Source organism: Geotrypetes seraphini, chromosome 3 (assembly GCF_902459505.1).
Source record: "Geotrypetes seraphini chromosome 3, aGeoSer1.1, whole genome shotgun sequence".
NCBI lineage: Eukaryota > Metazoa > Chordata > Amphibia > Gymnophiona > Dermophiidae > Geotrypetes > Geotrypetes seraphini.
This window is the reverse complement of record NC_047086.1, coordinates 50253514-50267795: the sequence shown is the minus strand read 5'-3', so window position 1 is coordinate 50267795 and position 14282 is coordinate 50253514. Positions and strand designations below refer to the sequence as shown.

General features: G+C 41.5%; 1 protein-coding gene across 1 annotated transcript in view; it reads left to right on the top strand.

Moving 5' to 3' along the window:
* LOC117357576 (CD109 antigen-like) overlaps nt 1-14282 on the top strand; it is a 167441-nt gene that overhangs the window by 13320 nt on the left and 139839 nt on the right. Inside the window, exons 3-4 of the mRNA XM_033938377.1 lie at nt 10989-11017; nt 12265-12492. Coding sequence (XP_033794268.1) covers nt 10989-11017; nt 12265-12492 — 257 coding nt within the window. The remainder of the gene's footprint in view (nt 1-10988; nt 11018-12264; nt 12493-14282) is intronic.

The window sequence follows — 14282 nt, the reverse complement described above, 5'->3', positions numbered from 1 at the left end:
TTTTACCTATTTGTATTCTCAAAGAGATACATTTGTGTACTTTTCCACCGATCATTGCACAGAGAAAAAGAACCAAAGAGATTTGCTCCTCCTTATATTGTGGGCATTTTTTCTCGGCAAAATAATGCATGTAGTATTGAAAATACTCGCAACCTTGAAGTCGTCTTTGATTCCGACCTTCTTATTTTCTACACACATCCAACAAACTGCTAAGGTCTGTCGCTTCTATCTCTACATCACCAAAATTCTCCACTTCCTCTCTGAGCACACTACCCGGACACTCGTAACCTCACGCTTAGATTACTACAATCTACTTCTAACTGGTCTCCTTTAAGTGCCGCCTCTCCCCCCTGTAATCTGTGATAAACTCTGCTGCACAACTCATCTTCTACCACCCTCGCTACACTCATGTCACCCCTCTCCTTAAATCACTTCACTGGCTCCCTATCCGTCTTCACATACAGTTCAACTTCTATTGCTGACCTACAAGTGTGTTCATTCTGTTGCCCCTCAATATCTCTCCTCTCTTCTCTTTCCTTATACACCTCCCAGAGAACTCTGTTCCTCAGATAAGTCGCTCTTAGCTGTACCCTTCTTCTCCACTGACAATTCCAGGTTTTGTTCCTTTCATCTAGCTACCCTCTATGCCTGGAATAAATTACCTGAGTTTGTCTGCCAAAAACAGACTGAAAACCCACCTTTTTGATATAGCCTTCAATCCTTAACCCTACACCACTGCCCTCCAACCCAGCCAGCTGATTAACTGTTCCCCTTAACTGTATCCATGACATCCTGTTTGTCTGTCTTGTCTGTTTAGATTGTAAGCTTTTGTGACTCTGTACAGTGCTGCATACGTCTGGTAGCACTATAGAAATACAGTGGAACCTTGGTTTATGAGCATAATTCGTTCCAGAAGCATGCTCGTAAACCAAAATACTCGTATATCAAAGCGACTTTCCCCATAGGAACTAAGGGAAACTTGATTGATTCGTTCCCACCCACCCCCATCCCCCGAGGCCAGCGGCGCTGCTCTACCCCCCTAGAACCGGCGTTGCTCCACCCGCTCATGAAGGCCTCCCTTGTGTGATCCACCATCCCCCCGCTTGTGGGGCCCCCCCGGGATCCGGCACCCCCCCAGGCACCCACCCACCCACCCGATCACATTCCTTACCCCCATTTGCACCGGCACCGGCACCAACGCCCAGGACATACCGGTGCCGGTGCTCGAAGATCTGCCTCCTTCGCGCTGAGCCTTGAGCATCTGCGCATGCTCAAGGCCTTCGGGTTTCCGTTCTCTCCGAGATTCTCGCAGATGCTCAAGGCCCAGCGCAAAGAAGGAGCATCGTCACTCCACAGTGTTTTTTGGTTTATCTTTGCAAAGATATCATAGCAAACTAGTGTACTATGGTCTAAAATAAGCCTCCTGATTAATCTAGACAAGAGGAGAAAAAAGAATAAGGACACAATAATAAGTAATACATTATTATTTCATCTAATCCCTCTAAACCCCTGTCCCCTAATCAGATCTCTCTCACTGAAGTCAGTCAACAAAGTCAATTATAATATTGTGTAAGGGGTTTTGGCTATTATAACCCTTCCTAATCGATGGCAGAAAGAGAGATTTTCCCCTGAAAACCAACACTCTCTCCTGTATCCCCACGTTCCCCAACAATTATACAATAACCAACAGGGAACCTATTTAAGACCAAACGTCTCAATTTAGGAGATAAATCTTGAATATAAAAGGCTCTCAAATCAACTAAAATAGTTTTTCCCTCTGACTATTAAGTGAAACAGGCATCCCTAGCCTCTTATAACATGAGATTTTGAAAAGCAGATTGCCACTGCCAGAATGAGGGCAGCATCTCTGAAACCCAATGTTGTAATATACATTTCCCACCCCCCACGATATTCACCTTATTCAACAAAATATGACCACTGCATCCCAAAGGGCCACACAGATCCAGCTTACCAAACAAAACAATAATCTGTCAGGAGAAGTAATAAGTATTTTATTTAAAATAGACCCTAAATATGCCATCATACCAATGCTCGATGCGTGCAATTTTATTTTTTTATTTCGTAGGAGCAAGTTCTAAAAATCAACAATTTTTGATCCCAGAATTAGCAATGCATTTCTGTTTATAGCACAAACATTGAATATGGGAACAAAACCAAAAGGCATGGTGAGTTTGTAATTGGGAAGAAATAAGCCCTAGTGAGAGTATGAAATTAACATTCCCTATAATATTTATTTATATTCTGCATATCCTACAATTCTATGTGGATTACAAATTATTCAGGTACTCAAACATTTTTCCCTATCTGTCCTGGTGGGCTCACACTCTATCTAATGTACCTGGGGCACTGGGGGATTAAGTGACTTGCCCAGGGTCACAAGGAGTAGTGTGGAATTTCAACCCACAAATCTAGGGTGCTGGGGCAATAGCTCTAACCACTGCATCAGACACGCCGCAAATAGTAGACACGCCAAATTACACCCCCCCCCCTCTTATACTATGCCGCAGTAGAGTTTTCTTCTGTGGCCTGGAATGCTAAATACTGTCGGAGCATTTAGTGCCCTGGGCTGCAATAGAAACCTCTGCTGCGGCTTAGTAAAAGGGACTATAGTAGGTATTTGGGCTATAGCTCTTCCAATATCATCAGAACACAACTGGGTCCCCAGTTCTATATTCCATATTTATGTGATACAAACATAGGGCTGGACTGTATAAATGGCACTGTTGTCATCAGCCACCGATCATAGAAACATGATGGCAGATAAAGGCCAAATGGCCCATCTAGTCTGCCCATCCACAAGTAACCATTATCTCTTTCTCTCTCTGAGAGATTCCACGTGCCTATCCCAGGCCCTCTTGAATATAGACACAGTCTCTATCTCAACCACCTTTTCCGGGAGACTGTTACACACATCTACCACCCTTTCCGTAAAAAAGTATTTCCTCAGATTACTCCAGAGCCTATCACCTCTTAACTTCATCCTATGCCCTCTCATTACAGAGTTTCTTTTCAAATGAAAGAGACTCGACTCATGCACATTTTTATTATGTAGGTATTTAAACGACTCTATCATATCTCCCCTCTCCCGCCTTTCCTCCAAAGTATACAGATTGAGATCTTTAAGTCTGTCCACATATGCCTTATGACGAAGACCACACACCATTTTAGTAGTGCCCTCCAAAATTGTACACAATATTCCAAATGAGGTCTCATGATGATCCTTAGGTAATATGTAGCCAGAAGATTGAAGGCATAGTCATTGTTTTTTTGTTCTTGTGATGACAGAGCAAAATCAAGTTACTGAGCAGAAGGCAGAAACCTGAATTCCACCAGACTCAGAACCTTAAGAAGACACAATGGCTTATATTCCACCAAGATCATTAATGCCTTAACATTCTTCATTCATATAAACACTGACAGAATCAAATCTTTTGTGGATATTTTTAAATACGTAGAGAAAATGTTGCTTACTGGGCTAGGGGGCTAGGGGGACCTTCAGCTTTAAGTCCCCCTCTATTGTCTTTCAGACCCTTAGTACCACGTCTCCCTGCCTGAAATTCTAATAAACAGAATTATTATAATAACTCTATAATGCTCTGCAGTAGGTGGGCACAAAATCTCTCTACCCTCCTCACACCCAATCTCCGCCCTCTACTCGTCAAAGTATCTCCAAGCCCAGTGGCAGAAGACCTCCTCCTCCATAAGCAGTCAGAGCTCTTTCAAGTGGCAATCCGCAGCAATATCCCTGGGCTGCTGCCATCACTGCCGGACCATGCATGCTCAATGTTTCCATGTGCGCAAAATCTGAGCGTGTATTTAGGGGGCGGGGGGGGGGGGGGTCTGTCGGTGTTGGCATTGGTTTGGGGACATGCTGCCAGCTTCCGCTTGGAAGAGCTGTGGCTACCAAAGGGGAGGAGGTCTTCAGCAGACTTAGCTTGGGGAGCCCTACCAGCCACAGCAATCATTTACTATGCTATTCACTTGTCATTTCTAATTTGCCCTTTTGAGCATCTCTCTATTCCAGTGCGCTACTAAAAGAACTTGTGGTTCCAATCAATATTGTAGAATAACTTTCTTTGCTAGAACTCATGCCAACAGCACACATTTTTTTTCAGGTACAGAGAGCCCTTGGCATGCGAGATCATCATCTGCATTCAATATCATTATTTTATAGATGCATTCAATTTTGGTGTTTATGATTATTAACACATCTCTTCAATAACCCACACATGGAGCAATACCGAGGCATTATACTGTTATTTTCTTGGTCTCATTTACCATCCCTTTCCTAATAATTCCTAGCATCCTGTTTGCTTTTTTTGGCTGCCGCTGCACATCGACTGGATGATTTGAGCATGCTAAATCTTTGTCTTGGATGCTCACCCCTATTTTCTTTGTCTTCAGCTCAATCTGTCGATTGTCTGCAATGCCTTTCTAGCTCCTGTACCTTTCTGTTCAGTTCCATTGCTTGATCTTCTTGCCATAAGTTTCTGTCCTCGGCCTGCTGCAGCCAAGCTGCTTGAAATGCCAAGCTGCCTTTAATGTTGTCATTGGCAACATGAAGTTTAGATAACCTCCAAAGTATCAGACAAGTGGGCACCATCTTTGCTAGACCATGACATTTTGATAGGTATGAGAAGAGACTGGAAGACCTAAATATGTATACTCTGGAGGAGAGGAGGGACAGGAGAGATCTGATACAGACATTTAAATACTTGAAAGGTATTAATATAGAACCAAATCTTTTCCAGGTTTTGATTGTGGGGGACTTTGGCATTGTGGGTAGCCCAACAATACTTACAGTTATGGGCACACAATTATTGGGAAAGTCTGAGATATTGGTCCTTGGGATATGGTTAGATTCTCAGCTCTTAATGAAATAACACATAGCTAAAGTGGTACAAGGAGGATAGGCACAACTTCATATCTTATTTAGATTAAAACCAATGCTCCTGCCTATGGATTTTCGCTCTGTCGTTCAAGCTTTATTGTTATCTCGAATTGATTACTGCAATCTTTTGTATCTCAGATTGTCAAAGAAAAATGAAAACCTGTCCAACTTCTAATGAATTCATCGGCTAGATTGATAATGGGCATTCCTAGGGTTGCCCATATTACTCCGATCTTAAAAGCTCTCCACTGGTTACCTGTTCAACAGAGAATTTGCTATAAAGCTCTTGTCAGTCGTTCATCAAATATTGTACTCCTCTTCTCCTACTTGATTTCAAAGCTTGTGGGAAATCTATCAGCCCGCAAGATGTTTGAGATCTGAAGGAGGGATGTTGCTCATCAGTTTAAAAGAAAATGGGATTTGTTATGTTAAATCTAGAATATCTACTTTCTTACTTGCCGGTAAGAATCTCTGGAATTCAATTCCAGGTATAATGAGATTATGCAAAGATCATATGTCTTTTAAGAAAATGTTAAAAACACAATTATTTGTGGATGCCTTTCACTAACTGTAGTTATTATTTGTTTTAGATTTAAAGCATTCTGTATTAAGGAAATTTGTGGGAAAGATTGACTTATTTGTTTACTGCATTTTTTGTTTGTGCTTGAAATTGTGGATGTAAGGGAGCATGGAAAGCCAGTGAAACTCAGGCACTTGGCCAGTTGCCCTCAACCTGCGTGTGCGGGGTCCTCTTGCAGGACGGAATATTTGTAGCGCCTGCTCCACGGTACGAAGCCACGGGCCTGTTGGGCGTGGTTTGGAGACGTTTGGAGTCTCCGGATTCTTGAACAAATTTTGTTCAAGATTTCTTGATGGGGAAAAGACAAGGAAGTATTAAAAAGCAGTTTGAATCGGATCCAAGATGGCCACGGTCGTGGTTCACTGAGCAACCGCCCACAAGCCTTACTCTGAAAAAATTTCTTCTTCTGGTGGTTTACCATTGCTGATTTTGACCATGCTGAAGAGGAGAGGAAAGGGTGCCTTTGCAACCTCGCGGTGCTCTGGTACAGTCTCCTCCGGCAACATCGAGGAGTTGCTGAGGCGGATGCAGGGCGCCATTGGAACGTCAGCGTTGCCCCCGCCTGAGATGCTTTCTGGAGACGGATTGGAGGCGTCTCTTAGGGCTCATGAGATCTCGCTGAGCCCCGACGTGAGAGTCCCTCCTCCCAACCCTCGCGCCACCAGTTCTCCGGGGGTTGAGAGGCAGTCGGAAGTCAGCATGTGCTCCCATCCTGAGGTTGCTGGGAACGGCGAGACAAACAACGATTCAGGCTCTCAGAGTTTGCAGCAGAGCCTGATTGTACACGAGGATGTTACAACGCTGGGATTAGTCCCGACCCAGGAGGAACGGAGAGGAGAAGAACTTTTGGCTGGTGAGCCCAATTTTCTACTATCAAATTTGCAGACTTTTAATATTGTAAAGCCCCAAGAAGTAACATTGGAGGCTTTATGGGATCTGACTGCCAATTTGGTCAGAACAGTGAATACTAATTACTTTCAGATTGAGGCCAAAATAAAATCTCAGGAGAAGGAAGTTCTTCAGATAAAACAAGACCTGGGAGAATCGAAATTAGATATTCAGAGTATTAAAGATCAACTCAAATCTTCCAAATAGCTTCAGGATACTTTAATTAAGGATAATATTAATTTAAGAAAGAAGATAGAGCCATTTGAAAATTTCTCTAGGAATAACAATCTTAGATTGATTAATTTTCCCCGAATTTCAACAGTGACTCCAAGAGAAATGTTAAAACGTTATTTGTTGGAGATATTGGAAATACCGGAAGATTCATTGCCTCCTTTCACTCAGGTCTATTATTTACCCAACAAAAATCAGGATTTTCAGGAAAGAATTCAAGGATCAATTGATGTATCTGCCTTACTTGAATTGTCTGATAAAGAAAATGCAATACCTGCTACATTGATTGTGACCTTGGCTATCACATTGGATAAAAATTGGCTTTTGAGATTATTCTTCAAAAATAAAGAGAAAAAGTTCCTTGACTTTAAGATACAAATGTTCCCACATTTGGCAAAAGATATACAAAGATGTAGAAAGGAGTTTCTATTACTAAAACCTGGAGTTTTGGCTCTTGGGGGAACTTTTTATCTTCGGCATCCCTGCAAATGTATAGTACAATATAATTCTCAGAAATATGTTTTCTTTGAGCCAAACCAGCTGACGGCCCTTCTCTCCTTGTCCCACCTGGAGAAAGGAAAGAAATGAGGGCTTTAAGATATTAGACGCCTGAACATCAGTTAACCACATACCATGTATCTGTAGTTAGTATTTTCCTGTTATTCCGTTCATATTACATCATGGATCTTATGGTGGACTTGAGAGATTATGCAATATTTTGTTCTTATGTAAAATTATGAGATTTCTTCTGTTTTTTTTGCTGTAATCACTTTCTGTACAAGTTTTATCTTGATTTGTTATTTGAAATTCATAAATAAATAAAAAATTTTAAAAAAAGAAGCAGTTTGAATCTTTTCAAACTCAAGGTCCCATGGACACACATCTAATTCCAATATTACTATCTGTAGCCGGTCCTATATCACCTCTGGAATTTTCCCTATCAATAGGGGGTCCTCCCCCTCCCCCTCAACCGACAGGAAGTACACTCGGACTAACTGACATGGGTCACTCCAGGTTGATGGTAGAGTCTGAGTCACAGGAAGATCTAGATATAACTGACATATCTCAGGACTCAGATATCACTGGATTTGAAGTATTAAAACCTATCTCTCTTAAATATCAATCTTAGGTCATTCAATACCATAGGGAAGTGATGTAACGTTGAAAGATACTATGCATGCTATTGTTAGGATGGATGGTAATTTGCAGGGGAACCTGCAGAGTTTTGCTACATTTTCTGAAACTGTATCTGTACAGATTAATGAGCAAGAAAATAAGTTAAAATTAGTGGGGAAACAAATTGAGAAAATGGATGCTCGGGTAAAGCTCTCTCTGGCTGCACAAACTTCAGCAATTAAGGATAGTTTTACTAATCCATTCTAAACTTGAAGCTTTAGAAAATTCAATGAGAGCGCTTAACTTGAGGTTATTGAATTTTCCCAATAACACATTTTCTGTCACCTAGAGAATTCTTTAAAATTGACCTTAAATAAATTCTGCAGATGGCTATAGAGGACAGGGACATCACTAACGTTTATTATGTTCCAGTTGGGATCAGAGAAGTAAAACCCAAAGGAGAAATTGATGTTGTTGCCTCTCCAGATAGTTTAGATCTGACAAGATTTCTTAAAAATACTCAAGAACCTATAACCAAAAGATCAACCCTGTTAGTTACGTTATCCTCTTTGGAGAAAAAGAGAAGTATTATGAAAGCATACTTTCCTCAAAAATCACTATTATGGTCAAACTATTTCCATTTTCCCGGATGTATCCAGGCAGACGCAGCAGTGGCGTAAAGCCTTCCTATTGCTGAGACCTAAAGTCTTAGCAGTGGGAGGCCCTTTTTTCTTAAAGTTACTTTCAAAATGCCTGATTACATGGGAAAATAATTCTTATGTTTTTTTGGAGCCAATTGTTTCTTCTAAATAATCCTGAGAAAAAAATCAGTTCATAGCACTCCTTAGGTAAAATAGGATTAATAGAAATTTCTGGCCTAGTACCGTGATTGTTTTTTTCCTATACTGTTTTCTGTTTCTCATCTTCCCACAATGTGGCCTAGTTTGGAATTGAAAAGTGATATTTCTTTTTTGTATATTTTCCTTTATGCCAATTACTTGTTTCTGATATTGTAATGTATTAAGAAATCAATAAACTATAAATAAATAAAAAAAACCTGTGGATATAAATGTTTTGTACATCGCTTAGATTTAAGTGATTCATAAATTTTTTAAATAAATAAAATGGCAAAACTAGAGGGCATAGTTTGAGGTTGCAGGGAGGAAGACTTAGGAGTAACGTTAGGAAATTCTTTTTCATGAAGAGGATGGTAGATGCCTGGGATGACCTCTCGAGGGAAGTGGTGGAGAAGAAAACAGTGATGGAATTCAAAAAAGCGTGGGATAAACATAGAGGATCTCTAATTAGAAAATGAAGAATGTACATTAAAGAGCTAATGCCGGTACTGGACAGACTTGCATGGTCTGTGTCCCATATGTGGTGATTTGGTGTAGGATGGGCTGGGGAGAGCATCAATGTGAACTCCATTAACTTGGAACATGTTACTGGAAAGACTTTATGGTAGGTATCCTGCGAACAGGGTGGTTGGATAGGCTGGAGTGAGCTTGGATGGCAACTTTAGTATTTGGAACCTAGGACAATACCAGGTGGACTTTACAATCTATGACCCAGAAATATCAAAGAGAAGACAAGTTAATTTAATCATGTATTATTAATGGGTATAACTAATGGGCAGACTGGATTGACCATTAAGGTCTTTATCTGCCGTCATTTACTACGTTACTATGTTACCTGGCAGAAACCCAAAGAGTAGCAACATTCCAGAGCTGAGTTTGTGATGTCATAATGTCTCATTCCACCAATGCCTAAGAGCCAGCCTCAGCAGTGATGTCACAATGGCTTAATTAGATGGCAACTTCAACAGTTGGAACCTAGGACAATACCAGGTGGACTTTACAATCTATGACCCAGAAATATCAAAGAGGAGACAAGTTAATTTAATCATGTATTATTAATGGATAGACTTGATGGACCGTTCAGATCTTTATCTGCTGTCATTTACTATGTTACTATGAAACACTGCTAGTGGTCTGGATGGAATATATTAGGTAATTGGATTGATTCTGGCGCACCCTGAGGTAGCCTTGACAGTGAAACACTGGCCACCGTTGGAGTCATCAATCTTCAATATTGAGATAAGTACTTTGTAGTATGGAAAAAGTGTTTTGAAACTAAAATAAAATTAAGTTCAAGTTCAAATGCATTGCATAGGGCTTGAGAATTTATAAGTGTGGAGGTTTTTTATGTCAATGAGGTTCCTGGACCCCGAAGCGACCTATTTTTAACCTTTTTTGGTTTATAGGAGGAGGGGGATCTGAGGCTTTTTCCTTCCACTTTTGAATTTTACAAGCGATGCACAATGCAATTGCAACACTGGTCTTCTAGGTAATATAATATAATAGCATGTTTAATCACTCCTCTATTGCATGTTTTGAATGAATAGAAGTACGTGTTATTTGAAGAAATTTGATAGGCTTGCCACATTGCTGTGCAGTAGTACCCAATCTAAGGGTGCCCCTGCCCTCCATGATTTCTTAAAAGCGTGCTAGAATGATGAAAGCCTACAGGGCAGCTCAGTTGGGTTGAGTAGTTTTCATGTAGTTGGGGCTGGGAGAGAAGAGTAGATGCCAGGCATCATTTCAGGTTGATGCCACACATGACCTCTAGCATGTACACTTTAGATATGCTATTATTCCAATCATTTATGAGTGTATATTTTATTTATTTATTCAATTTTCTATACCGTTCTCCCAGGAGAGCTCAGAATGGTTTTATACATATATGGATTCATTCATTATTTCAAAGAACGCAAAGAAACATATTTTAAAGAAAGCAAAGACCCCTGAGGCAGGCAAGAACTGAAACACTGATAGTGTCAGTGTCGGGTCATTCGATTTTGATGAAATAAAGTGAATCTTTATCCAGTTTTGGAGGCATTTTTTTGCCTTTTGGTATTATGGTTTGTAACACCTATATTAAGCCGCTCTCCCTATAATGGAATGGGTTAACCCCACCCCCCTCCTTTTACTAAGCTACAAGAGAATTTTCAAACTGTGGTCCGGAACGCTAAATGTTCGGACGCTCAGAGAATTCCTATGAGCATCAGAGCAGTGTCAGAGCATTTAGCGCCTCCGGCTGTGGTAGAAACCTCTATCGTGGCTTAGTAAAAGAGGGCCTAAATTAGGACAGAAAACTACCTACTGTGCCTGACTGTCACTAGCCTTGAACTACGAATGAACAGGTGTGAGCAAAATCCAAAGGAAAAAAAAAATAACAATTACCGTGTTACTGTTTTTGCAGATATGATTGGAATCCTCACACTTCCAGCAGTAAGTACAATTTGAAATTATTCTTTGTTATAATATCATCACTGAAATGTACTGTGCAGGATGCTAATTGGACTCTCTATTGAGAGTCTTCTACTTGATCCCCCCCCCCATTGGCGAATGGCAGGAGGGATGCCCACACCCCACCCCTCCTCCAAATCCCAGCATCCTACCCCTAAGCCTACCCTGACAACTCCCACTCCCATACCTTTCAAAGTAAGACTGGTCGGAGGGATGCCTACTCCCTCCGGCCGGCAGACCCATCTCTTCAAAATAGTGGGACTTCCCCTTCCCAGGGCATCCTGGGATGCACTGGGGAGGGGCTTTTGGCCACGATGTCCAAGGCCCCTCCCACCAAGGCCTTAGGCCTCAGTCTCAGTGCATCCTGCGATGCACTGGGCATAGCCTAAGACTTCAATTGGCTCAGATTCTGCATAGGATGCCGGCACGCAATTCTCAGCAGCTTCTTAGGCAGCTGCTGAGACCGCTATCCTATACAGAATCAGGCTCAAATAAATTTAAGTTAGTTCAGTAGTTCTTAACCTTTCCTGGGGGCATACCTAACATTTTCAGGACATCCTCAGTGAATATGCAAGAGATATATTTGCAAATATTAAAGACCCATTATATGGAAATCTATTTCATGCGTATAAACTGTAGCTGTCTTGGAAACCTTCAAGACAAGAGCCGAGACCCAGTGACTTAGGCCAATAAAAAGGTATCGGCTGCTGCTTGTTTGCTGAGCTTGAGGTTCGCAACTTTAAAATCCAGAAATTCCGGATCAGAACTGAAGAGTTCCCAAGTATAATCACAATACAACATGCTTTCTTAGACAACTCTTCCAGCTTATTCTCTAGTTCTCTCTACTCCTCAAGATGAGCTCTTGTAATAATGTGATTTATGGTACAGATGGAGGTAATGTATATATTAACAGTGGTGGTGTGCAGAATTTATACCATTACAGACACTGTCACCGCTTGCTGTGTCCTATAATGCCAGCATGGAGAAGAATCCCAGGATGAACCCTTACACCTGTATTTCCCATTTCCAACTGTGATGGGACAATATTACTACTACAGTATTTTGTCTTGACACTACTTCAAGACAATATTGTCCCATCACAGTTGGAAATGGGAAATGCAAGTGTAAGGGTTCATCCTGGGATTCTTCTCCATGCTGGCATTATGATGTCAGCAGCACATTTAAACAGAAGGGTAATTAATCAAGATTCATACTCATTCTATTCACAGCTCCCCATGGATTCTGTTCCCTTTATATATAGCGTGAGCGTGACCGGATCTGCTCAGAATAAATTACTTTTCAACAACAGTGCTACAGGGAACCATTTAGAGAGCATGTCGATATTCATTCAAACAGACAAATCAGTCTACAGGCCTGGACAAGTCATCAAAATACGAATAATCTGTATGTATCAGGATCTTAAACCTTTTCATGGTCAAGCAGATATCTACATTCGAGTAAGTACATTTGATTATTATTTTTCAGGACATAAGTGATTTTTCCAAATTAGATTGTAAGCTCTTCAGAACAGGGACTGAACATGTACAGCGCTGTGTACACCTTTCACTGCTAAAGGAATGATAACTACTAGTAGTAGTGTTTTTATAGCCTTGAATACCAAAATGATATTTTGTTCATTCTGGCTCTTGCTAAGCATTTCACCAGGTTTTTTATGCTTTTCCAATGAAAGTTTGCAAAATATTATGCCCAAGGGATCTCTGTTCATCTATCAGCCTCTAGGTACTCAAGCATTCCACCTCCATGACATACCCCAATTTTCAAACATAAGAACATAAGTATGGCCTCTGCCGAGTCAGACCATGGGTCCATCATGCCCAGCAGTCCGCTCCCGTGGCGGCCCCCCCAGGTCCATGACCTGTAAGTGATCTTATACCTAAAACATTCTATTCCTTAATCCTTTAATATCCTGTATGGTAACCCTCTAACTATACCCTTCAATCCCCTTTTCCTTCAGGAAATCATCTAATCCCATTTTGAAACCCAAAATCGTACTCTGCCCTACCACCTCCTCTGATAGTGCATTCCAAGTGTCCACCACCCTCTGAATGAAGAAGAACTTCCTAGCATTTGTTTTGAATCTGTCTCCTTTCAATTTTTGCGAATGCCCTCTTGTTTTTGTTGCCCCCACTAGTCTGAAGAATCTGTCTCTCTCTACCTTCTCCATACCCTTCATGATCTTATAAGTTTCTATCATGTCCCCTCTAAGGCTCCGCTTTTCCAGGGAAAAGAACCCCAGCTTCTCTAGCCTTTCAGCATATGAAAGGTTTTCCATGCCTTTTATCATCCTTGTTGCTCTTCTCTGGACCCTCTAGAGTATCGCCATATCCTTCTTAAGGTACGGCGACCAGTATTGAACGCAGTACTCCAGATGCGGGCGCACCATCGCCCGATACAGTGGCAGTGGTAGTGATACCTTTTTTGATAATGCCCAACATTCTATTTGCCCTCTTTGAGGCCGCTGCGCATTGTGCTGCCGGCTTCATTGTCCTATCCACTAAAACCCCCAAGTCCTTTTCCAGTTTGCCTTCTCCCAGTGCCATCCCCCCCATCGTGTAGTTATACACTGGGTTTCCTTTCCCTATGTGCAAGACTTTACATTTCTCCACATTGAAGCTCATCTGCCACTTGTCTGCCCACTCACTCAGTTTGTTCAGGTCCCTTTGTAGTTCTTTGCATTCCTCCACAGTTTTAACCCTACTGGAGAGTTTTGTGTCGTCCGCGAATTTTATAACTTCGCACTTCGTCCCTGATTCCAGGTCATTTATGAATATATTGAACAGCAGCAGTCCCAGTACTGACCCCTGCGGGACGCCACTCGTGACCCCTTTCCAGTCAGAGTAGTGTCCCTCTACTCTTACCCTCTGTTTCCTGTCTGCCAGCCAATTTTTGATCCATCCACCCATAGTTCCACAGTTTCCTTAGTAGGCACTCATGGGGCACCTTGTCGAAGGCTTTTTGGAAGTCCAGATATACGATGTCTATGGGGTCACCTTTGTCCGATTGTTCGCTTATCTCCTCAAAGAAGTGCAGTAGGTTAGTTTGGCATGATCTTCCTTTACAGAAACCATGCTGGCTTGTTCTCAGATTATTTCTTTCTATATGCTCATTGATCAATGATTCGGCCATCTTCCCTGGAACTGAGGTTAAGCTCACTGGTCTGTAGTTCCCCGGGTCGCCTCTTGATCCTTTTTTAAAGATAGGTGTAACATTTACTATCCTGCAGTCT